Source organism: Diadema antillarum, unplaced genomic scaffold (assembly GCF_040938485.1).
Source record: "Diadema antillarum isolate AM-2024a unplaced genomic scaffold, OU_Dant_1.0 scf00000049, whole genome shotgun sequence".
NCBI classification, from domain to species: Eukaryota; Metazoa; Echinodermata; class Echinoidea; order Diadematoida; family Diadematidae; genus Diadema; species Diadema antillarum.
In genome coordinates, this window is record NW_027270938.1 from 3,362,501 (window position 1) to 3,390,369 (window position 27,869).

Here is a 27,869-nt window from a genome sequence, read left to right on the forward strand (position 1 = left end):
CGGTTAGATACTTGTGTATGGAGAAATGAGGCAGGTTATATGCAGAGGGAAAGTTTGAAATTCAAAACATGGATAAATCTTGAAATGTCAAAATTTTCTCAGGCCTTTGGGCCACTAATCCATTTTACCTATATAAAGTACCGGTACATGAGCATAGTGTAAATAGTATTAGTATATCGATGTCACTTCGCTCTTCAGATCCCATTCAAATCGTGCATTCTATATATCATGTATGTCAATGCGATGGCCCGTTTCACATCGAATTGGAGTAGCAAGGGTTAATCACGCTGGTGTCATTGAAGTTTAAAGGAGACCGCCGGATGATTTTTCAGACTTTTTCATATGAACAACTATAGATCGGTTACACTGAGTGCAGAGTTTCAGAATTCATAATATAGTGATTTTGATGAGGAATAGGACTGTTCTCAAAACTTATAACAAATCACAATGAACAAGGATGATGACATGACAGCCTCACAACAAGAATGCATGAGTAGGGGCTCAAGGAAGCAGAAATAAAGAAGAAGGCATGCATAAATTCTACACAGGTGAATCTGTTAAAGGGGATGGCTAGTAACTGATCAGTGGGAATGCTGAGGGATGATTGTTCCAATCCTTGTGGGATTCATTTAAGAGTACATTATATATCTACTGTTGTGTGAAAATTATTTGCTTCAGAATGGTCTCGTATTCAAGAAATGTGCAGTTTTATGCCCCGTCACTGACCAGGCATGCTAACCTGGAAACATTAAACTACACATTACTTACTAGTTACTAGCCATCCCCTTTAAGCATACAAGGATGATGTAATGGAATTACATTGCTACATTTCTGAAATATGTGAGGCTGCTATGTCATCATCCTTGTTCAGTGTAATTTGTTTTTGGTTTGTCGGAGTATTGATCTCTCTGAAGAAGGACAACAATAAATTCCACAAATCTATACATGGAGCTGTTGATTTATGTACTACAGAATATGAAATCATGAAAATCGTCTGGAATGCCCCTTTAAAGATGGCAGTGATGGCGCTAAAGATCTCATAATTGTAAATACAGTTGAGCCGGAACCTCATAGCTTTTTTTTTTCCTTTTCTTGTTTTTTTTAGTTTTTATTTTGCTACCAAAGATGCTGGAAATAAATCTGGAATAAAGTAGTATATAAAGTAAGTCATACAAATAAACCCTTTATGAACAAATAATCTGTAGTAAATGGGAGTAGGCATAAACCCGTCTACAATAAAGCTCTCATTTGCAGACTGGACACACTCTGTATCTCAATATCTTGACACACACTCTCACAGCTCAAATATTAATACCTAAGTACACTCTGTAAAGTGGATTTTGCCTCCTTTCAGTAAATATAAAGTATGCATGATTAAAATTTTGCTGACAGCCAATATGTTACTTCTAACACTTACACTTCTATGGTGTTTTTCATCAAAGTGTGTTCAGCACCTGGATGATTGTAATACATGAATTGAGATTTACAAGGACAGCATTCTGAGAACACAAATATCAGCATGACATTTTTTTTTCTATTCTCTTTTAAGCCAGTATGACAATGCTCAATCTGTGTGAATCCCCCCCCCCCCCGAATATGGTAACTTAAAAGGTGCATAATCCCAGTAGTGTAGAGGGCGCTGTTGATGATACTGCCAATCACTGTTGGCATTGATACGAAGATTACCGAAGTTGAGCTGTCATCAAGAGTAAAGTGTGTAGGTGTTGCTAAGTAACGTTGCCTTCGTTGTCTTCTCTGCGCATCGCGCAATCTGTAGTAATGCCAGGGTGCGTGCATATGTGCTTCTTATTATGACATCACAAAAGAAGTTCGCTAAAGCTGTCATCCCCCTCAGCCGAATCATGAGCCGAACTGTGATTGGACCACTGACTACAGTGACTCGGACTTCTTCTGACTCGGGGGAAGTGGGCCACAGCGTAAGCGCTAAAGAGGAGTCGATAGCGTAGGTCTCTATAGGAAACTTGCGCCGTGCGCCCACGTACCCATTTGACTAAAACACAGGGACCATGCACCTTTAAGAGATACACGAAATAAAGACAGGGGATATACACAGACACAGTTTTTAAAAAAGACTCAATTTCTTATAATTCATGATGTCATTTGAGCAAAAACAAAAAAACAATAACAACATGGCATATACAATAATTTTCTCAACATCTGTAGATGTTATCACAATAAATGTTGAAACATGACTCATTCACCCTTGTACTCCAAAAAATGTGACCTCTGTGTTTTATCTTCACAGTACATACAAAATGGCAACATCCATATCTCGCCACTTACTGCATAATAATCAAATATGATTTCGCGTCATCAATGGATGCACACTCTCCTGTGCATCTTAGCATGGGGAGTGACTGTGAGTTATATTTCCATGCTTTCTTTTTCAGCCCCCATGGACCTCAGTGCAGCTAACCTCTTGCAGTTGTATAATTTGGGAGCACACGTCGCTACAAGACAATTTCAGAGTTGATTCGGGTAAGACTCTATGAAATACCCTCTATGCAATCGATTAGAGCTGTGATAATACATGTATATGATGAAAACAATAGGACAGATAACTGTGGCAAGAACACAAGTAAACCATAAATGAGTAATTTCTAGACATGCCAGGGGTATTTGATTAATTTCAGAGAGTTGTTCAAGATATCTTTTGGCATTTATCATTAAAGAACTTAACAACATGGGGTGGGAATGGGGACGAAGAGTGCTTTGTTCTAATTGCAAACAGACACATTTTTTTTTTTTTTAAAGGAGAAGCATGAATGTTAAATGAATGGTATTTCTGGAAAGAAGTGAAACCACATAATATGCTTCTAATGATATTTGTATTCCCCCAAAAAAAGAATTTGCAGGAAATCATAAGAAACAGTTCTTCTGCTTTAGAAGGGGAAATAAGAATATATGATTATCTAAAATTTTTGTATATTCATGCCAAATTTTTTTTTATGTACTTCTGTAAAGGATATCACAATCTTCAAGCCACTGGCTTTTTAGTGGTTTCCTCGACATTTGATCATTGTACATAAAATATTAGTTGCACTGCTTTTATGAAATCAATAAATCAACTGAATTGAATTGCAATTGTATGATATCCGGAGTACCCTTTTGAGTTGTAATGAAGAACATGCAACTGATCGTCAGGTTTTATAGTGTAAACTGCCAGACACACGCTGGAAGACTTTGGTCACAAGGGGGCGCCATTCAGTTCAGACAAAATCTGTAGAATGCATTGTGTGACACGCAGCTAGCACAGCGTAGTACAAGCACAGACTATTGATGTGAATCATTCTACCAGAACACCATGTGTGGAAGTCAAATTGCTACAGTTTCTTGTGTCTTGTTTCATTTTCTTTTTTCTGAAGAAGTTTATAACAAATTACTTAAATGACTTATTGCAGAGAAAGGTGCCAATTCCAATAGCAAGTCAAATGAAAACTTCCCAACATGTTCCCAGAATGCCTTACTGTGAGATTCAACTGAACTCATCACATTCTCAATTAATAAACTGCTCTGGTTCTATTCAAAACATGCTTTGCACCAGTTATAGGCCTACATCACTTCTCAATTTCCTTTGATATAAGTATATAAAACCCCCAAATAAACAATAACAAAACCAATAACACCCGACCACAAAAAAAAAAAAAAAATTATAAGTGAACAAAAAGGAACATACATGTAACAACATTTGGAATGTGTTCCACTAGCTAGCCATACTTAAAAGGGAGAATCTTACGATAACACAATCACCACAGTCAACTTTAAAGGGAAGCCTTTCATCTTTGATAACCCAAATAGAACAAATCTATATTAACTTCATAGCTCTGGAAGAAAAAGGAAACAAAAACAAGATCAATAATGCTCATGGTTCTGAAGAAGCCAATATCAACAGTAATCTTTTATCATATTGACAAACCTGTCATAATACTTGCAATTAAAATGCGCACAATCATAAAAATCCTCCAGCAGAGTTTAATTGACACATATTACATCATGCTCTAGGCACGCAATCACAACTACGGTATGTGACCAGCAAAGCAATTCTTCTATTGACTCACACTGACAAAGCCAGTCTGAAAAAGGGTGATACAGAGAGCTGACATTAAATAGACTGATATCACTGCCTGATAATACTTTGGTTTGTATAATGTAGCACATCTACCGGTAGTCTCGCAAAAACAGAGAAGAAATGAGGGACACAAAAATCTTTTGACTGATGATAAATCTACACACACACAATAAACAAACAAACACAGCAGTTTGCTCAGGAAATATTTGGTAAATCAATAGTGTGACTTCTCTCTGCATTTATCTTGGAAGACAGACAAAATATTGAAGACTAGCACAGAAGTGCTCATCCACAGAAAACAAACAATCAAAGAAGAAAGCCCAATACCCTGACAACTGACATCCAAATTTGATTGTAAATCTTATACATCGATTTGGGTTTGCTTAGTTCACGATCCTCTGCTTCTGCATGGTTTCTACAAAGTTTTTATGTTCTCTGTTCCTAAAAACACATCAATCTTTGCTTTCACACAACTCTAATATTATCACACGACAAAATAAATACTTATAAAAGCACGCGAATATTTTTGCTTGCCATATGTTCCCGTGCGTGATGTCTTGATTCCGTGGATTTAAAAACACGCGAAACTCTTCTTACCCGACCAAGTGTGAAATATTAGTCGCGTGAAAATATCCACTTTAACAGTATACTTCATTATATTAGGTCTCCCAATCCATTAGGGGATAAAAACAAAGAAATATAGAATTGGGACCTGCAAAATCACCTTGTTATCAGAGGGTTTTGTTGTATCGGACCCGAGATTCAATTGTATCCCCTAACCATTAAATACAAATGTATGAAGTGTTGGAGACTTACAGTTGTATACAGCAAGCACACACATTGGCAAATGCCGGTTCAAAATGCTCTTAGTACTTAAATCATTCATAATATGAAAAATTGTAATGAGCTGAGAAAATTACTCGAGATGTTTAACTGGAAAATGAATTTACACTGCATGAACACATCTGTGCAAAAGCAAAAATTCAGTGAAAATTCTGAGCAAAGAGTTGAAATACAGGAAATTCATGATCATCTAATAGGCCATGAGTCCCATAATAGGCCATGAACTCCTGGACAACATGAAGGTGAGATTGCTGCACAATATAAGTTTGGTTTTGTGTAAGAAATGTTGAGATATCATCATTTCCCACAAAGACACACCAAGTATGTCAATGCTAACATCAAAATACCGGTAGATGTCTTTTGCAAAAGCTATTTATTACTTTGGGTACTGTAAAACATGATATATTCGCGGCATGAAATTTTCGCGAATTGGAGCTGACAGCCTTTTTCGTGGCATGAAATTTTCACGAAGTGCCACTGGTGTTCAATGCATAAAGTGTAAACAGGAACTTTCGCGTGCATTTTAATTTCGCGAATCTCGGCACTTGCAAAATTTGCAAAATTAAAGTGCACGCGAAAATTCCTCGTTTTACAGTATTAGGATCTCATGATTGGTCTGTGCAGCTTTTCTGTTTTTTTTCTTTTTGTGTGTGTGTTTTTGTTTTTTTGTTTACCGCCATTTCCCCTCACACAGAAGACTGATTTTTTTTCCCTGTCATTTCAAATACAATCTTTCTAACTTGCTGTAAATGCTGCATCACAGTCACAAGACCATATCAGCAAGTTTGGCATTCCTTTAAGTATGACTGTATTCATGCCGTCATGATTTTTTTTCTCTTTTATTTTTAATATTTGGCAGATTTCACTCTAGCTTTCACTGATCTGTTGCTCTAATTCAGCCAGTTTCAGTCAAAATGATCACATCTCGGGGGAGAATTATCAAAGCCCCACCTTTCAGCGATACACAAGTAATTGCATGCCTTTATAACCTTGGAAACAATCTGAGATGATACATTCATCTGGTGATGACTACTGGCTATTCACAAGCTAGTACAAGCAATGAGACTAGCTAGACATATTCAGACCGTAAGCAGATGACAAGTTGTATAAATAGTTTTTTTCTAAAATGGACGAATACCCTGTTGTCACAACCTAAACCATGAACATTCTAGGTACCCTGGAACACAAAGCCTAGTTTTTCTCAATTCTGAATGGACAATTTTTATTCTGAAATAACAGGACATTACATATACACTGATTGTGCTGATCAGAAAAAAACAACCAAGAAAGATTTACTCCCCTCCCCCCCCCCCAAAAAAAAAGGAAAAAAACAAACAAACAAAAAAACACACCCCATAAAATAACTCATCTAAGTTGATTGCCTCATTTTTCAAAAATCTGTTCCATCATGATATCAGACACAGTTTGGCAAGTTGAGCGTATGGATCAGTGGCCTAATACCATTTTTTAAAAAACCAAATGGGACATACTAGCCAATCACAGTCAACAAAGCACACACATACACACACACATACACATATTAAAAAGCCAAACAAACAAACAAAACAATGAAAGCAATAAGGAAGTACACTTCAGATTGAGCAAAGGTTTCTTAAACCTGGCGCGAACTTTCACCTTAGTAAACTTCTATCAAACTTTGTATGTGTGCAGTCATTTGTCACCCACTGTTCTTAATAGATGTACAAATTTTCAATAGTACTTTGCATGAAGCCTCCCTCACAAGGATTTTTTTTTCCACCAGAGGATATTGTTTCCATCATATTTCATGTTAATGTACCTACAGAGCAACAAAATTTGGATTTAGCATAATTCAACACAGCAACTACATTTATGCAAATATATCTGGTAAAAATACAGCAACATTTGAAGAAAAAGAAAGTCAGTTCTGCTCAATAGTTTATCATGATCATCATCATCAAATGTAATCACGGAGAGGAAAAAAAAAAGAAAAAAAAGATCATTCATCTACATACAAAACTTTAGTACTTATGGAGTAGAAAAAGAAAAAGAAGAAAAAGGCCAATCAGTGCATGAACTGAGTACTGAAAAGTCAAAAAGTATTTTCAATGAGATATAAAGGTGAAAAAAACCCAAAAAGCTTTTTATAAATAAGTGTTTTCTCTTTCAATAATATTACTCTTTTATAATTTAATGCTCACTTGAAAATGTCTAATATTTTAGCAAGAAAAAGCCTACATACAAGAAATGATCATATGGATTCTTCACTCTTGTTATTAATGCAATGTTACATTTCCCTCTGACTGGCTTTAATTGAACACTGGATATTACTGCTACATGGTCCCACTGCATGATAGTGCTTTTAACATCAACATCAATGAAAATACAGACTTCTCATGAACAAAAATAGATATATTTCATTTTTTTTTTCATCTTTCTGTCAACCATACTCTCTACCTTTGCACAATAGCATAATGAAATGTCATGTCGAAAATGTATTCAAATTTGCTGAACAACCTCTTGTTTCTAAAAATGCATTAACAAATAACAGTGTTAATGTAGGAATCTTCTATTCCAGCCTGTTAGAGTGTACAATAGCAGCTGAACTATAGAAATGTACCCAAACTGCAATAATCTTTGCTCAAAGCTTCTCTTTGGAGAGCAATGGCTCATTCTTCCTTGAGCCTGGCACGAAGACTAACATCGGGCAAGGCCAAATCCTGCAGCATTCAGGGCAATGTTGCATAAAAGCTGAGATCAATCATAAGTCAGAAAATAGATCTTAAATCTCTGAATACTCAATTCTGATTGGTTGACACCTGACTTATGTTCGCTTTTTCTGACTTATGCTTGCTTACATCTTTTTATTCAACAGGGCCCACAATGATTGCAAATGTATGATTATTCATACATGACGTCTCCTCCACAAATATAATCACATCATACATCTGTATGTCAGTAACTCTTGATTTGCAGGGCGCTTTCAAATCAATGCTTGGTTGCCATAGCTAAATGGGCACTTCACAATGAGACATGGCTGTACAAATTTGAATACAGTTGTGACAGGCATATTGGCAGACCGTTTCACAACTTACATAATTGTTCAATAAAAAAGTACTGCATAAATGGCAAGTAGGCATTGTTGTTGTTTGTTTTTCAATTGTGTTTTTTTTTTCAGTTTGTGTTTATGTGAGTAAAACACAATTGGCTTTTCATCATCTAATCCTCCCATTTGCTTTCACGAGTCCAAGTTCTGATTTTGGGTCCGGTGATAATGTGCTCCATGCTTGCTGCTCGCAAGGTCTGAATCGGTCACACTGTTCCTCCTCGTAGTCATTTATATCTGTCCTTGATGGCGCTATTGACGTACAGAATGCCATGACTGTCCAGAATGGCTCCACCTCTGCGTCGACCCACGCCGCCAGCTCTGCCCCCTGCCGCCGACCGTTTTGCTCGGCAGTCGCGAGCAGCGCGGGCGTGTCGCGCAGCTGAAACATGTAGCGCATGGCGGAGAAGTCCTTTGCCACGTAGATGTTGTTCGGGGGCCCGTTGTTGACAGTGGCGCCGCCAGCGCCCTTTATGGCGAGGCCGTTCTTAAATGTGAGAGGCACGACGAGAAAGTCTACCTCCGCCACAATCATCCAGTTGAAGAGGAGTTTGACGGACCACTTCCCCGGTCGCAGCGGTTTGTTGAATTCCGGTTTGTGATGCGTTTCCTCCCTGTCGGTCTCCACGCCGGTGTCGTACGATGCCGCGATCTTGTCCGTGGGGTCGATCCACGTTAGAGTCACGGTGTATGCCTCCCCAAGCCTCCAGGTGACAAAAATGGTGGGGTCATCCATGGGGCCAATGATGCCCTCTAATTTCCGGAATACGCGCTCCTTCGGATCGAACACTTGACCAACCTGTGTCAGAGTATCATCAAAAAGGATGAAATCTTAATTTTTTACATATTTCTACATAACAAATTTTTCAAACACTTTTAACAAATATCTCGTAGAGGCGGTACACAAATCAAACTTAACTTGCTCACGTAGAAATCTCACATTCGCTTGAAAAAAAAAATTGAACAAACTGAGCAATAATATTCAACATCCTTGAGTCTCACAAGATTCAGAGTCATTGAATGACTCTGAATTTATTGACGATGGTAATTACTGTCATTGTTGTTCAGCATCATCATTTTTGTTTAGCATTTTCATGGCATGCCTGAGACACAACTATTTTAATAATAGAATCTATCAAATTTATTTCTGGGCTTGTGAAGCATATATTCACAAAGAATTATACAAATGCCTACTTGTCATTTTCTGATTTATAAGTGGGTGGGATAAAGAAGATATTTGTTGTTTAGCAGTTGCAGATTTAAACTTAAAGTAAATATCCCTTGCTTAAAGTATGACTCTTGTCTTTTGCCCCAGGGAAAGAATGATTCAAGGCACTAGTCTCCTGTGCTGTGCATGAGTTCACTCTGACCAAAATATTTGTCAAGTAAATCTCTGCTAAACTTGACCACAGCAAAGCGTATCACTTGGGGAAAACAGGATTTTGAGCAACATTAAAAAAAGTTACACCTGCGACATCCTTCGGGGCTTGGGCATTAAAATCTGATTTAGCAGAAAACCATAAATTTCTGTGTGCACGAAACTTTCGCAAATTTCGCAAGAAGCCAAGATCTGCGAGAGTTAAAAGCACCCAAAAAGTGTTTGTCAACACAATGCATTGAATGCCAGTGGTAATGCACACATGTTTCATGCTGTGAAAAAAAACGGCTGCTGGCTCCAATTCCCAAAAGCTTTACGATGCAAATGTTTCTAGTTTTACAGTAACCCTCTCTCACATTTCAACATTAATCAGACTGCTTGTTTCTTCAAAGATTTTCAGTCTTTTTTGCATATTTTGCCGGACTGATCTGGCACCATTATAAGCCATCAATTACTCCCCCCACCTCGCCCCCCCCCCAAAAAAAAAAGGAGAAAAAAAGACAACTCAAGAACAGCTCGCAACAGATTAACAAATTGCTCTTCATCGACTTAAATAACCACTGTCTACTCAGTGTTTTAGTAGGAGCCAAGATAAAAAGTCATGGGCATATGTAACATGGGTAGGACTTGTTTATAAATTTGACATAAAGACAAATTCATAAGGCATAAAGAAGAAAAGACAAACTCATAAATTTAAATCAATAATAGCTCTCTCGAAATATCAATATCTTTCCCACCTCCATCTTGACAAGTCGCTTGATGGGGCCGATCTCGTTGACGGTGCGGAAGTGTTTCTGGGGCGAGAGCCACGCCTCCATCACGGTGGCCTTGCCGTTCTCCGGGAAGGCCTTGACCGAGGCGACCACGCCCTGGAAGACGTCCTGCCGGAAGAGGTAGTGGACCTCGAACGGGAGCGGCATCACCTTGAAGCGGCACTCCTCCTGGTCACTGCCCTGGTGGACGATGTCCAGATTGGCATCAAGGGAGATGGAAATAGATTATAGGTGATTGAAGAGGAGAGAGGGATTATCAATCCAGTTGTACAGTAAATGAGTACATCTCTTCATTTCTAACGTCCTGTACACTGACTGCTATGCCACAACAAACTAGCCATTGAAATATTCCCCAATGTCACTGATAGTTTCATTCTTTCTTTCTCTCCACTTTACACCTCTCTTCTATCACAAAATCCTATATATACCATATATTTTGCAGAGTTGTCATTTTTGTAAAGTTTGAGTGTCCAACGTGGTATTTGGGAATGTAACAACATGTGAAAATGTCAACTCTGATCATAACATAATGTGACGCACATGTATATATGTACTGAGCAAGGTGCTTGATAATACACAGGAGTTTAGTAGGCCTAAGTTTTGGCGGGCCCACTGTGTTAATGGATGTGCACACTTCCCGATTTCCATTGCTGTACTCCGTGATTGCGAATTTAACCACTCGGGAAATTGTTGGAAAGTCCAGATTTGCGAAAAAAGTTAGACTTGCTAAATATATAACAGAAAAACATCAGCTTCTTATGCTAAATTTGCATGCTTTGCAAGGTGCTCAGTATCACCTTTACACTGCAGTACATTCTTCTTTTTTTTTTTCATGCCAGAAATAACCTCACAAAAGCACACTGCCCTCTTGTGATGATATCAGTAAATCTTTGCAGTACATGTTTGCAGCATGTCTGCTTATCTCGTGGCATTCTAGACATAACATGGCTGATATGCCTTGTTTACCATACCTTCTGGCCAACAAGGCATACCTTCTGGCTAAATACAAACACATTCGTTACATATGTAAAGACATAAGTGACACACAATTCAGTCCCACCTATTGCGTATGAAGTAAGCCTTGCAAAAAAAAAAAAAAAATGTCAAACTTCAAAATTACACATTTTCTCAGTCTGTTAGCTTAAACTTTCAGCATTCCATTTGTATGACTTGACTCTTCCTATAAAGTTAATGTCAACATCGAGCTCATTTTCCTTTAAATTGAAATTCTACAAGAGCTGGTCTAAAAACTGCCATGTCTGCGTACCCTAATGGCAAGATTGATGTACTTGGCCATGAGCCGCACGAACGCCTGATACACGGACTTCTCTCCATCGGAAGCAATGGTCAGCGTGTCCTCCTCGTGAAAGCTGTTCTGCCAGTAGTATTCAACGCCCGGTGTCCCAAGGGGGTAGTTGCCGTACAGATACGTGTCCAGCTGGTTGATGACCTCCTGGTTGATGACCGGCTCAAACTTACGTGCGAAGAACGCGGGGCGAGTCGTCTGTGCAAAGTGCAGAGAAAACCAAAGGTTACTTAAAATGACAGAACTTGAATACAAAACACTCACATGTCTTATCCAAACTACCATTCACATTTTTTGACTAACGGTACTAAAAACTTTGTGGCAAGCATTTTTCGACATCACCAATGCAATTATTTGACGAGTTAACATTATAGGAACTGCAAAATTGGGGTTGGAGTAGTCCAACCTACACCAGCACAAGTACCTTGAACTTGAGATGGGGCCAACAAACTCACTACCAGGTAGGGATAGTGCCAAGATATGGGGTGTGTTTTTACATTTTCATTTTTTTGTGTGTGTTAGAAGTCTTGCAGCTGAATTGTGCATGTGTTGTATAATTTGACGGAACAATGACTACTTAATTCCAAATAGCATAGTCTTATCTGTACCTAAATGACTAGTAATGAAAGCATCATCTAGTGTTTCTCGTCCAGGAAGAAAGGTATTTTGCAGAACTTTGAGGGTTGTTAAGTACCTCTGTCAATTTCCCTCTCTACTTCAATCAAGCAGCGATGCTCTGCATATAAAAAAGACAGAAAAAAAGAAAATGGACAGACATCCACGAGGGCATGTCCTCACCTTGATCTTGTAGAAGTCGGCGGGCTTGAAGTCGTTGGGGGAGCAGCCGCACCAGTCCACTATGTGCTTGTACTGGCACTGGCAGCCCAGCTTTCGCTTCCAGTTCGTGACCCGCAGGTTGTTGTCGATGAGCGTCTTGCAGGACTTGCTGTTCTGGATGATGGTGTGGAAGAAAGACTGCAGAAAGAGAGAGAGGAAAGATAAAAAAAAAGCAGAGATAACTTGACCATCCTAAAGGACTATGCAATGGACTTATATGTTGACCTGTACTGATTCATAATACTGTGATCATCATTCATGTGGCCAAAAGAATATCTAAATATTTGTCATATATTCTATAAAACTATTTCTACTACTTTTTTTCAGATTACTTGGATATGCCTATAAAAAAACCTTCTAAATCAGGACTAAATCAGGATTCTGACTGTGACATCATCTGTCAATCATTTCTAAAGTACTGATATGATGAACAAAAGACATTGCAATGCACCTTCCCCTACACCTAGCATAACAAGCATGTTTCCCTGCATATGTCTTTTGTTAATCATCTTGGTATATGAATGAATTCATATTCAAATGAATGAATGCATGAAAGCACAAATGCAGGAATGCATGAATGGATGAACGAATGAGTGAGTAAATGAATGAATGAGTGAACTAGAGAAGCACTCTGAGAGCGCAGACCTCCGCCAAGCATGCAGCTCATTTCCATCACTGATCTTGTTCTTCCATAGAAATATCAGTGATTTCTACCCATACGTACTTATAACATGCTGAAAGTGTTTATAGTGTGCTGAAAGTCGCCCAATTTCCCAATATAGAAGCCTTTATTACGTCATAAACCCTCAGCTGCATGGCGCGCCTCGCCCTAGCAGAAACTAGAGCACGCACTTTAGTGCGCGCATGCAAACCTCAAATATGCGCAGCCTGAACTCCCAAGTTCATTGACCCTACCTGCCAAAATATCAAAAATCCTTCATAAATTCCCCCAAATTCTCGGATCACTACAAAAAGTTAATCGTTTGTTACTTGTGTCATTCTCAACCTTTCCTCAAAATTTCATCTCAATCCGTTAACTACTTTTTGAGTTATTTTGCACACGGACAAACTAACTAACTAACTAACGAACAAACACACAAACACACAAACCAACGGTAACGAAAAATTAACCTCCTCCCTTGGCGGAGGCAATAAATGAATGAATGCATGAATGAATGAGTGAATAAATGAATGAGTGCATGAATAAATGAATGAATGAATGAAGTACGTAGAAACCTGTGTCCTTCAACACACACCTCTGCAGGTAGGAGAGTGTACTTGTAGAACTCCTTCAGTCCATTCAGTAGGCTGTCGTTGCCCATGGAGATGTACTCGGCAAACTCACGGTTGACGGTCACCCAGTCGGAGCCCCCGTCCATGTGGATGCCCCGCGGCAGCTCGCGCTCCCCGAGGCGCCACATGTGGTTGTCGCACTCGTAGAAGAGGCGGTCTAGACCTTGCTTCTTGATGAAACGGCTGGAGGACAAGGTGTAGAAACAGAAACCAAAATTTAAAAAAAAACAACAGAAACCAAAAGTTAAACCCCCCCCCAAAAAAAAAAAAAAAAAAAAAACATGTGGCTTCTATAGACAAAGTTCTGTGATGTCTAATGATGCATTGCCTGAAGGGCAAAAGCAAATTCATGTGTGTATTAAGCGCATAGCTCTAGTGCGAAGTACACATACCTCACATTGCCTGCCTGTCTACGGTTGGCTGGCTGTAGGGACGTATAACGCACTAACGCTTACACGCTTGCCCCCCCACATGCAGTTTCTACCCCTCAGCATGCAATGGCTTGATGACGTCATTGGAACCTGTCTATTTTGCCCCCATCCTGATGAATGTATGGTCCTGAAATTTCATCAGTTTTCATGTACGGTACCTAGTGATTCACAGCCTTGTTCACAATGTCTTCTCTGTTGAACCACTGTCCATTTTGTACTTTTCTTTGAGAGCAGAGAACATATCTACATACCAGGTATTTGGATGGTAGAGGGTAGCAACAGGTGTGTTCTCTTATAGAGTTCATGCTTAAAAGCATCTACACCCACACCCAAACACACACACCCACATAAAGGTGGCATACACATACTCTCTATACATGAACATACATGTACGCATGTACATGCACACAACACAGTCAAGAGCACAATTGGCTCTTAGAGGGTGCCATGTAGATTCTTTCTTGGACGAATGTGGTCCACCTGAAGGGGACCAGAAAGTACTGGTCCAAATGAAATATCAAAAGAGTAAGTAACTGTAAAACCAGAAATGTTCACTTACATATTTCAATTTCACAAATTTCGTGAGAGCTAAGATTTGTGACATTAAAATGCAGGCAAAAGTTCTTGTCTGACTATACTACACTGTATACGCCATTCGCGAACATTTCATGCCGTGAAAATCTCTTGCTTACAGTAGGTCTTTCTTCAATACCGGTACCACACTAGTCCACAGAAGAATCTACTTTGTGGGCACCAAACCATCTGAGCTAGAGCCTTCCAATATGCATGCCTTCAGAGAACATCTAACACACGCAAAACAACCTGACTTTCAGAGCAGCTACTAACTACCTAAACAGTACCAGTTACATTAGCAGTATAACAAAACAAAAACAAACAAATCTTAACCAGTGCATTTCTCAAACTAAACACACAAACACATAGAAGGACATTAATTGGTATCTTATCTGGAAAGAACATATCTTTTGCCAAATACCATGCAAAATGTATGGCTAGATATCAATCAAATAAACTCCTTTCTTTAACAAGACCATCACCAGTCAGTATGTAAGGTTTGTGAGTCATGATAAAAATTACCAAAAAAAAAGAAGAAACTAGAAATATCACTTAAGGTGATTAATACCCCCGCCCCGTGACGACAGTCTTACCCAAGGAATGATCTTTCCTTGATCTTTTGCCATTTAAATGCCATTACCATGGCAACACAGCTTCCGACACGTCCAAAAAATATGTCTTGCACATCTTCCCACCAAGACCAATGTGTGTGCCACATTTCATGAGCTTCAGTCGAATACAGAGGAAGTAGTTCAATCCACAAGATCTTTCCTTGATCTTCTGCCATTTATATGCCGTTACCATGGCAACGCAGCTTCCGACACGTCCGAAAAATATGTCTTCCACATCTTCCCACCAAGATCAAGGTGTGTGCCACATTTCATAAGCTTTGGTCAAAAAACTGAGGAAGTAGTTAAATCCGCAAGATCTTTCCTTGATCTTCTGCCATTAATATGCCGTTACCATGGCAACGTACTTTCGGGTACTGTAAAAAAATGCGTCTTGCACATCTACAACCAAAGGCACACATCTGTACCAAGTTTCATGGAAATTGGGCAAAAACTGAGGAAGTAGTTTGCAACACAAAATTTTCCATCATTTTGGCTCATAATATGTGAGCTGTTACCATGGCAACATACTTTTTGTCACTGTCAAGAAATGTGTCATGCTGACCTATATCCTAAGACAAACATTCAATATGAATTCCATGAGAATTGGAAGAACACTGATGAAGCAGTTTTGCCATGAAGCATTTTGCCCTATATTTTACCAATAACATGCCGTTACCATGGCAACGCACTTTTTGCCACTGCGGAAATATGTGTCTTGCACATTAACATATTCAGATGAACATCTGTACCTAATTTCATAAAAATTGATCAAAAACTGTGGGAGGAGTTCGCGACGCAAGATTTCTACCCATTTTTGCCCATAATATGCCGTTACCATGGCAACGTACTTTTGGGTACTGTCAAAAAATACGTCTTGCACATCTACAAAAATCCCAGTAAAACCAGCAGCTAGGGAAAAATGTGGGACTGATCAAGAAATGGCCAATCAAACCAATCAAGTCTCTCTTAAGCCTCACAATCATGTCCTCCCACAAAGTCCTACTTTCTGATCGTGTTGTTTTCTTTCTCCACAAAGTTACAATTCAGTGATGAATTACTAGATTTACATGACCCTTCTGCAAAATTTTCTAGACAGAAAAAGAAGTGCTCATTGCAAAACTGGGATGCAAAACTAAATAACTGGATTTGTATGAACCTTCTGCAAAATTTTTCTAGGCAGAAAAAGAAAAAAATAGCATAAGCATTACTATTATCAGTGCTGAATATTCTCCAAAAATTAAATTTCTGAAAAAGACAGATATGGAATTTAAGTTTATCCCTGGTCCTAGACAATCTATAATTCAGGGATTTTCTAGGTAATGCCACACCTGTGGTTCTAAATCTGTGAACTCTATGAGAAGTGGGATACTTGCCTCATTAGTATGCGACAGTATAGCATTAATTGTAGAGACTGTAATAAACTACTTGGCGTACACAGTCAAAGCAATTAAGATGACCGTATTTGAGATTACAGTGCCATAGTTTTTTTTAAAGTGAAGCTTTTGCAAAAACAAAGTTGAGAGCATGATTTTCGTTCCTGGTTTGCTTGTACACTTATGCTGAAAATATGGAGTTACTGAAGCCACTGCAAACAATATTTGAGGTATTTTGAGCAATTTTTTTATTACCAAATTCAAGTTTTATGCTGAGATTTAACAAAGTTCCTGGAGATATCTAAAATCTTGGTTTTTAAAATGCATCATCAGGAAAACTACCTCACCCCCTGATTTCAAATAAAATATGGGGGTAAAATGCAATGGAATGTGTTTTAGATGTACCCGTACAAGAGTGAAGATGTGCAAACACTGTAAGGTTAACAGTACACACTGTATATGCCATATATTTAGCGAGACTAATTTTTCACAAAACAGGACTTCCCACACAATTTTGCAACACTGGTTATATTTGCTATTCATGGAGTACAGCAATGGGCGCAGAAATTGGTATCATTCACTCATTTTCAGGGAGAAGTACTGTAAAACGAGGAATGTTCGCGTGCATTTTAATTTCGCAAATTTCGCGAGCGCCAAGATTCGCGAAATTTAAATGCATGCGAAATTTCTTATCTACAATATATGCATTGAACGCAAGTGGCAATTCGCGAAAATTTCTTGCCAGGAAAAAGGTCGTCGGCTCCAATTCGCAAAAATTTCGTGCCGCGAATATATCATGTTTTACAGTATGCGCATCCACATTCACACAGTAGGTGCACCAAGACTCGGGCCTACTACACTGTAAATTGTATATCATGCACCTTGTTTATGTACGTAATAGTATACTGCATACAAGTATACGTACATGCACACGTCACATTCATGTCAGGATCGGTTAATATTTTCCCATGTTGTTAAATAAGCAAATAGCACCCAACTTGCAAAATTCGTGTAAAATAAGGACCCGGCAAAATTCCCACAGGATGAATCTAGTAGGGTTGCCATGCAAATCATTGTCAGTGATGCCACACTAGCTACATTCAGACAGTGATCCATAAGCACGAGGATAGCTAACCTCAAGGGCTCACACCCATAAATATTTCCCCATAGGGATGTGTGTTAAAAATCAAATTTCAAAAAATTATGTAAAATAGCTGGGAGAAATGAGGTGTTTCAGCTTCACTAACCTGGATAAGTTAGATATACCCTTTCATCCATCAAATTCTCAGGGTGGATATTTCAGTTCAAATTCTGTCCAGGGGTCCGCAAAGCCAGACTACGAGTTCTTGTCACTCAAAATATCACCCATTTTCCGTACACGTACCCAATGAAATATAGTCCCCTCAAATTCCACCAGAAAAGCTTTCATCTTCCAACCAAAATGCAATTTGTAGAGGAATTCATACTCAATATCTACAGCTATTCAGTTTTTTTGCCAAACTACATCATTGATTTTTAATTAATTTTTTTCTTCATTTATTTTGGTATCTTTGGTACGGATTTGTTAAGGGGTCTGGGACAGTCCATTGTATTTACGGGTGTGAGCCCTATAGTGGAGGTCATATTTCTCATTTGACTTTTAAACATCATAAATGTGTTTTTGATGATATTTGCACTTACATCATATGGGAAATTACACATTCAAGGGTTATAAAGCTTCTCAAAGGGACACTTTTGAATCTCATGCCCTTTGAGGTTTTTAAAAAAAATAAAAATGTAGTGTTGATCAGTTCTTCATAAGATGAATACCTAGATGCAGACAGTAATCTTTGATTATGGGGGTGTCATCATCACATTATTGCCTACAAAATACTTGAAAAGAATTTGTTTTGTCAAACAGACTAACTTTATGAATTTTGACCTGTTTCAGTGGTAGCCAAACAAAGAAATACATTAAAATAACACAGTCATTCAAAGTTGTGTGGTACTGATGACTGCTATGTACAAAGATCTATCTGTACCACAACAACATAATAAGAAAACAAATTGTAGCCAAACAGAGTTAGGGGGGGGGGGGGGTAGCTAGGAAGGGGGAGGGAGGAAGAGATCTGACACAATAGATCAACATAAACCAGCAGAGTTTGTATGGGATGAATACTTCCCATAGACTTGTGTGCATTGCATGCATCCTCTATAGGGCTCACACCCATAAATATTTCCCCATAGGGATGTGTGTTAAAAATCAAATTTCAAAAAATTATGTAAAATAGCTGGGAGAAATGAGGTGTTTCAGCTTCACTAACCTAGATAAGTTAGATATACCCTTTCATCCATCAAATTCTCAGGGTGGATATTTCAGTTCAAATTCTGTCCAGGGGTCCGCAAAGCCAGACTACGAGTTCTTGTCACTCAAAATATCACCCATTTTCCGTACACGTACCCAATGAAATATAGTCCCCTCAAATTCCACCAGAAAAGCTTTCATCTTCCAACCAAAATGCAATTTGTAGAGGAATTCATACTCAATATCTACAGCTATTCAGTTTTTTGCCAAACTACATCAATGATTTTTAATTAATTTTTTTCTTCATTTATTTTGGTATCTTTGGTACGAATTTGTGAAGGGGTCTGGGACAGTCCATTGTATTTACGGGTGTGAGCCTTATAGGATAAGTTCTATGGGGTGCCAAGTGTCGCATGGTCAATTTCACTACAAAATCAGTAATTTCATTTATGAAATTGACTGTGCGACACTTGGCACCCCATAGAACTTATCCTGGAGGTTAACTATCCTTGAGGTTAAGGATCACCGTCTGGATGTAACTACTAATAATGCACTAACCTGCTATCATCTCGTCCGTGAGACTTCAGGAAGTTGTACTGTCTGTTGGTGGTCAGGAATGACACTAGCAGCTCATTGGTCCTGTGGTTACATACAGAGGGAGAGAGAAAGAGGGGGAAAGATAGAAGAGATGAAGAGATGGAGAGATGGAGAAACAGACAGACAGACAGGCAGACATATGAGACAGATAGGCCGGAATAGACAGAAACAGAGATGGACAGAATCAGGACAGGAGAAAATAGAAAGCGCACAACGAAAGAAAGATGTAGATGCAGACACCAAGAGAGACAGAACGGAGGACAAACAGACATATTGGAAAACATTAGAAGTATATTTGGAAGGATCAAGACAAGAGGAAACAAAGAAGGCAAAGGAAGCAGAAAGGAGGCACGAAGAAAAGAGGAAGAAAACAGAAAAGAAACAATGGTTAAATCATCACATTTACAAGCTTTTCATATTTAGATATTAATCATAAACTCATCGGTAGAAAAGTGTGTTACCTTGCAAACCTTAATACTGGAACTTTGATGCATTTCTTCCCAGCATACACAACTTCTTGTCCTGGAAAGAGAGTGCCGTGTCTGAATATTTAAATGTGAACTCTGATCTTTTCCTCCTTGTACAACATACCTTTCCTACTAAAATATTGACCAGTTACATAAATTATATAGATTAGTATTCCACCAGAAACCTATCGGTCCCTGGACTAAAAGGGGGTGGGGAGGAAATGACAAGCTAAGAGATATCACAGTGTCACGTCAGTAAAAAAATTTCATCTTGACTGCATAACGCAATTTTCGAAAGTTTAGACTTTAGATGTTTAAGATGCATAGATGAAACCCAGGCAGCGCGCACAGCCAGAAATACCCGCCGGACAAGAAACGGCAGTCAACGAAATGTATTTAGTAGACAGTCTTCAGACTTTCCATAGCAAGAAGGATATGGCAGATCGCTATGTCTTCATAAACTGTTGATGGAAATCAAAACATCCTGTCTGCGAAGATGAAATGTGCCCATGTTCCCATCCGCTGTGGGAAGGAAGATGCGATCATGCCTGTGATGGCGAGCTCCATGCTGTGTATGAAATCTGCACATTCCAAGGCGTGTTCCTCCACCGGCGTTAACCTCTCCCTGAGGCCACGAGTGTCTTGTCTCAACAGCGGTAAACAACATCCCCACCACCGTCACCCCCACCCTTCCCAGTGAAGTCAAGACGACTTGGAAAAGACAAACAAACAGCAAAACTGAAAACACATACTGTACACGGTAATATTTTCATGTGCAGATATTTTTGCGAATGGCAATCGATCAGACGTTTTTCCAAGTTGTCAATTCCATGGTCTCCTCATCATGATAATAGCAAAAACAACAACAGCAACATAATGTTTGGAAGAAAGCGTGACTTTCGCGAAGCTGAGCAAGCATTTTAAAATACTCATACTGCTAGAATATAGACTATATCAGGGACAGCTATTAATATATCCATGGCATCAGGGCTGTACACCAAATACAGGTAGCCACTTGATATTACAACGCTAAGGAAATTTCTATTTTGAATCTTGTCAATATTTCACGATTAAGGGCCCTTTTTTGTAGAAATTCACACAAATAAAACTACCACAAAAATTTCAATGAAAGAGCATATATGCATACACCCAATTGCAAAGACACCCTTTTCCCTGTCTATTTCCCCTTCCCCCATATTGCATATTTCCAAAATTGGCAACATAGTAATTATACTTCATAGAGTACTCGGTACCATTCCTTCAGTACTGTAGAATGAGGAATTTTCGCGTGCATTTCAATTTTGCAAATTTCGCGAGAGCCAAGATTTGTGAAATAAAATGCAGACAAGTTCTTGTCTACACTATATGCATTGAATAACAGTGAGAATTTGCAGAAATTTTATGCCGCAAAAAAGGCTGTTGGCTCCGATTCCCGAAAATTTCATGCTGAAATAATATCTTGCTTTACTGTTACAGTAGTTCACTCAGGAAGCTTCACAAGGAAGGTAAAACCGACATGAGCAAAGTGTTAAAGCCAAGACCATTGCTGTGCATTTCCACCAGGTCAAAGGGAAAAGGGAGGACCTACCAAGCAATGCATTCCAGTTCAAAGTCATACAGGAGTATGTAAATCAACTGACAACGTAAAGTAGGTTAAAGAAGGACAAACTCATAATGGAATACTGATACTACATCAGCATAGAGGAAGGAAGATTGGGGTGTGGGGGGGGGGGGGGAGGCAGGATTTAAGGTGAAAGAGTACTTGTGGCAAAATAAGTCCAAACCTGAGGCTTTAGAACCAAAGCACCTGAGACCTAATTTCATTAACCCCATTCATCTAAATCAAAATGTATCAATGTGGAGCAGGAGACAGAAGGGTTAAGAAAAAAAAAAGAGGCATTTACAGGCAGACAAGGCTCAAGTAAAACATTATGGCTCAAGCATTTGCGGTCCTAATTCCATCAGTCCCATTCATTAACCCAGCTGGCGAGTGGGACATTCAGTAAAATTGCAAAACAGAAAATGAATAAATCATATCGCAGCTGGTTGCCTGGTATGCCAGCAGATGTGTATGGGGGTGAAGCCTTCTGAACAACATGACCAAGAAATGTTAGAATTTGAATTGTAATAACAATGCAACAACAACAAGAAAGAGCTGAGAGTAACAAAGTGAAAACAACCTTATCTTTACATTTACTGGGATTTAGGAAAAACCAACAACACCCAGCAAACATGAGGATAATGAACATGCAATGCAGGTAACTTGGTGCATACGAATATTAAACACAGTACGAGGCCCAAGGAAACTTTTTCATATTATTGATATTCCTCACTATTTGGTGTACAACTCTTTTCATGGTCTAGACCTCAAAACCAAATTGAAAATAACGTCTCTCATTTCTCTTTAGACAGACCTACAACAAAATTTCTGATAATGTATAAAACATGATCAAACCAGAGTTTATTGATCAATGGAAATGTATAGGATTTTATGTGTGCTTGGTGAATGTACGTAGCTTCTATTGTTGTGGAAAGGAAATCATTTCACATCGAACTTGAATTGAGTTCAACTGTGACATTTACACTTCTCTAGAGCACTATGGTAGGGTATCTTCCATAGTTACAGATCTCTGTGTCCAGTTTTGCAAAAACACTGTCAAAACACTATCAAGACTGTGACTTTTCAACAAATACATGAGCTCCAAATGAAAATTATGAGTGTTTTCATGATTTTGTTAATAGTGAGCTTGAGATCTGCAACGGGAATGCTAAGACACTAATTGGGAAAAACCATGCGCAAGACAGGTGTTTCCATTGTCTAACTAGAGAGGCTGCTTTGTCTTCACCATTGTCTGTCCCTATTATAACCACACAGCAAGGACCAGTGAACAGAGAGATATTCTATGAAGCACTTATAAAGGAGCTGAATTTCAAACATTTGACCTGTTTACAACATTATTGATGGAGTTGCAAATTTACACACACAGGAGAGAATCAAAATTTGATTTCCGAATTGAAGTGCAATTTTTTTTTTTTTTTGTATGTGTAGACAAAACTGTCACAAATATTTGCAATTCAAGACTTTTTTTCCCCAAATTTGCCATTATATGTTGCTGTTTGTTTGGACTTGCTGCAATCATATGCCAGGTGCTGCATATCTGAGCAGAAAGGAGAATTGAAAAAAATCAATATTTTGTTCCAGCCCATGATTCAAAACATGCAATTTAACATCTGGCATGTGCTCTATCACCTGTTTGCTTTGTTGCACTACTATTGCAACATAGCCTGGTTTATGCAAGCAGGTGGATGAGAGAGAGAGAGACCAACTCCAGTGTTAACCCTTTCTCTACCAGGGACTTTGGACAGTGTGTATGATGATATGGGATTTTCTGTGACAACCAGCACTCAAAGCACGCCAAGGGTCAATGCCCGCTGCACAAAGGAATACATGCGTATAACCATTGGACGTGTGTAATGTTTTGGTACTGCTATAAATAGTATACAAATATACTTGGCCTTGAGTTTCTTGTTAAAACTATGGGCAGAGGTGACTCCAAACTAGTACTATTCACTGAGGGGCGCAGCCCCAAAGTGAATAGTACTATTTTGGAGTCACAGAGGCCCATAGTTTTAACAAGAAACTCGAAACTAGGCAAAGTATATTTGTTTTATATTTTGGATCAAAAATTTGAATAAAAAGTGAAAATCATTATATAGGCTTAGCCGCACTACGCCATCCATCAACAAGAATGGAGAAGACAAATGCCACTGGTAAAAAACAATCGCATGGTCGACGTGCGCGGCGCTACCACTTCCGGAAGTTACAACGACCCTTGCACATTATTGGTCTGAGTTTCTTCCCACGACCGTCATGTGGACACAAGGGTCATGGTAAGATATGCATTCATTTGAATTTTAATTACCGTGCCATAAATTTTTACTCCGGCTAGAAATACGTCTGAACATGGCTATTGTTTAAGAAAAAAAAAAGTAACAGTGAATGGAACGCAACCTCATCAAGCATCTGAGTGTGCAGACCAACTGTGAGTGCATTGCATTGTGGGATTTAAAACTTAATTTTCTCTTTGTAAACCATTAACACAAATGCTCAGTGCAAATTATCATGATGTTTAAAAAAACAAATCAAGTGGGATCTAGTTTTGCATTGCAATGCAGATCGTGGAAATTAAAATTTTTTGTAGTTGCTTACACAGCGACTGCTTGAGCCCTCATTAGATCTTTATCTTCAGTCCATGCGTGAGTCAATCTTGTATCATATGAGGACATTGGTAGAGGACATTGCACTAAAAGGTCTTTTCGGTTCTTTACCTTGCTGATCTTGATGACTCATCACGTTCGTGGATAATTGTTAAATTACCGTCTCAACGTGAGAACTGAACATACGTGACATACGAGTTCTCATCACTGAAACTTGCCCGAAGAGGCGGAAGAGAAAAAAACCTTGGCCATCTTTCAGGAAACAAACCAATTAATCGCTGAATTACGATACTCCACTCTACTCCCACGTTGATTCAGAAAAAGACAGCTTGTTAATCTGTAATCTTGTATGGATGCACATCTGTATGTATGAATGTGTGTAAAGCAGGTATGTACATGTATGTTGGATGTATGTATGCGTGCATGAATGTATGTTTGTTTATACGCATACATATAAAGTAGTGTATGCAAATGTGTTTATATGTGTATATGACAGTGATTGACTACCATGTTTGAAATCCGATCATTGAAATGAAGACAATGGTGTATTTGAGGTACATTTCTTTGGATATTTCACCTTTTCACTTAGTCTTTATTCTTCTTACCAAAATGAGCTGTAAATTTCTCATATATGCATTGAATTATTCATATGAGTGCATGTAAAAATTCAGGGGAAGTGACAGTGTTCTTCACTAACACATGTTTAAAAAAAATTTCAATCAAAGGAAGAAAAGTTTTGAAGAAAATGCCAGCCCATAGCCATTTACTCAATACAATATATTTGTTATATTCAGTGAAACATCAGTGTACACTGTATCTATTTCAAGCTTGGTAGTACAGGAAGATTTCAAACACATCTTGGTGGATGACACAATTTTGCTATCCTAGTGACATTGTCTGCTGTCTTTGAGGAAACTAAGAGTGAAATCATGCAATATCCAATTTGAAAACATCCTGTAGCTTCTTCGCATGGCCTTGTGTGAACACAAACAATCAACTCCCATTGGAGACACGTTTTCTTATGGTCCCATCTGATCTCATTCAGGTAAATATATCTTTCGTTTTTCGCGACGTGCAGGCACGTCTGTGCGGAAGTAACCCATCTAGGGCACATACAAACTTTAACAATAGCTGGTGAGAGGTGCTTGATCTAGAGCTCTGAGCAAAAAAGAAGAAGAAAAAAAAAAAGGATTTCCACTGAGTAATCTTGAATTTCAGCACACTGATGACCCAGAGGGGAAATGGGAGTAAGCTCTGGGGAGTAGGGAGGGCAGGGGTAAAGAAGGAGGGGGGAGGACGAGAAGATGGTAAGAGGAGATGAGGAGAGGTGGGGGAGGGGAGGTTGAAGGAAGGGGAGAGGAGAGGGGGAAGATAATAAAAAGGGGAGGAGAGGTTGAGGGGAGGAGAAAATGGTAAAAGGATATGGGAGGAGCGGGGAGGGGTGGGAAGAAGAGGAGGCGGATGGGGAGAGGAGAGGTTGTGGGTTGGGATGGAAGAAGGGGGCAGGGGAGGGGAGGGAGGGGCTAACGGGAGGAGGGGTGAGAAAGGGGGAAAAAAGAGGGATGGCAAGGGAGAAAGGGATGTGATGGGAAGAGGGAGAGGGGAGATGGGAGAGAAGTGAAGAAGGGGTGAGGGGGATGAGATGGAATGGAATGGGGTAGAAGAGAGGGTTAATGGAGAAAAGTTAAAGGCACGTGGTCCCGGTGGTTTAGTAGAATGCGTACACAGGCGCACGGTGCAAGTTTCCTATAGAGACCTACGCTATCGACTCCTCTTGAGCGCTTACGCTTTGGCCCATTTCCCCTAGTCTGAAGAAGTCCGATCGCAGTTCGGCTCATGATTCGGCTGAGGGGGACGACAGCTTTAGCAAACTTCTTTTGTGATGTCATACTAAGAAGCACATATGCACGCACCCTGGCATTACTACAGACTGCATGATGCGCAGAGAAGACAACGAAGGCAGCGTTACCTAGCAACACCTACGCGCTTTAAGATTGATGACAGCTCAACTTCGGCAATCTTTGTATCAATGCTAATGGTGATCGGCAGTATCATCAACAGCGCCCCCGCAACCATCGGGACTATGTGCCTTTAAAGAGAAGAGAGGATGAAGGTGAAGGAAGGGGGAAGGTAGAGGGGAGATGGGAAGGAAAAGGAAAGGCAGAGTAGCTTTTCATTCATATTAAGAAAAGTGAAATAAAAATGAAATTGTATCAATATGAAGTCAAGAAGATGCCCTAAATTCTGTTTTCTTGTATGCAGGAAAAATCTAAGAGAAAGCAAACCTGAAAGGCAGTACTCATGTGGAGGAAAGAGCAGAAAAGGGCAAGAGACTGGAGAGGCAAAGGAAAGGAGTGTAAAGAGGAAAGGAGAGGAGAGGGGATGGGAAAGAGATGGGATATGAGGGGAGGAGAGGGGAGGAAGATGGGGGGGGGGGGAGATGAAAGATGGGAAAGTGGTAGACAGGACAGCAGACAAGATGGACTGGGGATGGACTTAGTGGTACTGTTTACCATTGGGAGCAGTGATTAAAAAGAATGTTCAAGTTATCACATTTGATGCATATGTGGAGGCCAGTGGTATCGCAAAACCTCCGACCATATAAAAATTTTGCAATAAAGCCTAAAATATAAGGAGATATCACTATTTTTGTCAACAAACCATGTATAACTGTAGATGGTTTACTCAAGAAACAATTTTATTATTATCATTGTTCATATTTTGTATAATTAACAATACTTAACATTGATGATACTGATTAACTTTTTTTTCTACACTGGTATTTTCTATCCCTAACTCCCATTTTAGAACTATTTTGAAGCACTAAAGCTGTGTTTTTGTTTCATCTGCAAATGGTCAACAATGCCTTTGAGGAGAGGGGCAAGGGGAGGGGATTGGAGGAGACTGAAGGGGAGCAGAGCGGGGGAGCGAGTGATGGGGCGAGAGAATCCAACAATCCGCAGATTTGGTGAGAGAGCACAGTTGTGACAGGAGCTTATCTCAAACATACACATTTCTATGCAAAAACTGGCAGCCACAAATACCCAAAAAGCTTTTCTTTCCTATAAAGACAGGGTTAAAAACTTCTGAGAAATTAAATCTGAAGGAACAAAATACCCATAACCCTTTTTCCCCCCTCAGAAGAGTGAAACCAAAGAGAAGTTAATATATATGAAGTCAGGAAAATGCCCCAAAGCTATTCTCTCCTGAATATGCGAAAAAATCACACAGGAAGCAATGCTGACAGGTAGTATTCATATCAATAAACTGCCCCCATGGCAAACTCAACGCTGCTCACTTCAAATAAATCAGTGACACATTAAATTCCCAAGGTGATTGATTTACTTGTTCACTCCTATTAACTCCACTTGCCCGCATTTGAGGAAATGATTGGAACGAGGAGAGTGTTTTCAATCTGCACAGTACCTAGAGGTGACCAGCATTCATTATTCTGTGCAAAGCTTTAAAAATTACTTACTGGTACTCGCAAAGAATTTAGGATTATTAGTGATATAGAACATTGAATTGAGAGCAAAATACAGGGTACAGAAATGAATAAAACATTAATTCAAAGCCTCAGATAAGATTATTTACTTATTACTTGGCCTGAAAGTTGGCTTACCGTTCTCAAATCAAATCAAATGATTACATAAGTTAAATTGGTATGATGGAATTTAGATATGATGATTATGATACTGTCTGAAACCATT

General features: G+C 39.1%; 1 protein-coding gene across 1 annotated transcript in view; it reads right to left on the reverse strand.

Annotated features, from left to right (window-relative positions):
• Window positions 1–6,292: 6,292 nt before the first annotated feature.
• The window catches only part of LOC139715481 (xylosyltransferase 1-like), a gene marked incomplete at its 5' end in the record, with an annotated part of 37,315 nt that continues 15,738 nt past the window's right edge, over window positions 6,293–27,869 (reverse strand). The window contains 6 exons of the mRNA XM_071627053.1: window positions 6,293–8,817; window positions 10,134–10,349; window positions 11,437–11,673; window positions 12,274–12,450; window positions 13,569–13,788; window positions 19,436–19,516. Of these exons, the coding sequence (XP_071483154.1) occupies window positions 8,128–8,817; window positions 10,134–10,349; window positions 11,437–11,673; window positions 12,274–12,450; window positions 13,569–13,788; window positions 19,436–19,516 (1,621 nt within the window). The remainder of the gene's footprint in view (window positions 8,818–10,133; window positions 10,350–11,436; window positions 11,674–12,273; window positions 12,451–13,568; window positions 13,789–19,435; window positions 19,517–27,869) is intronic.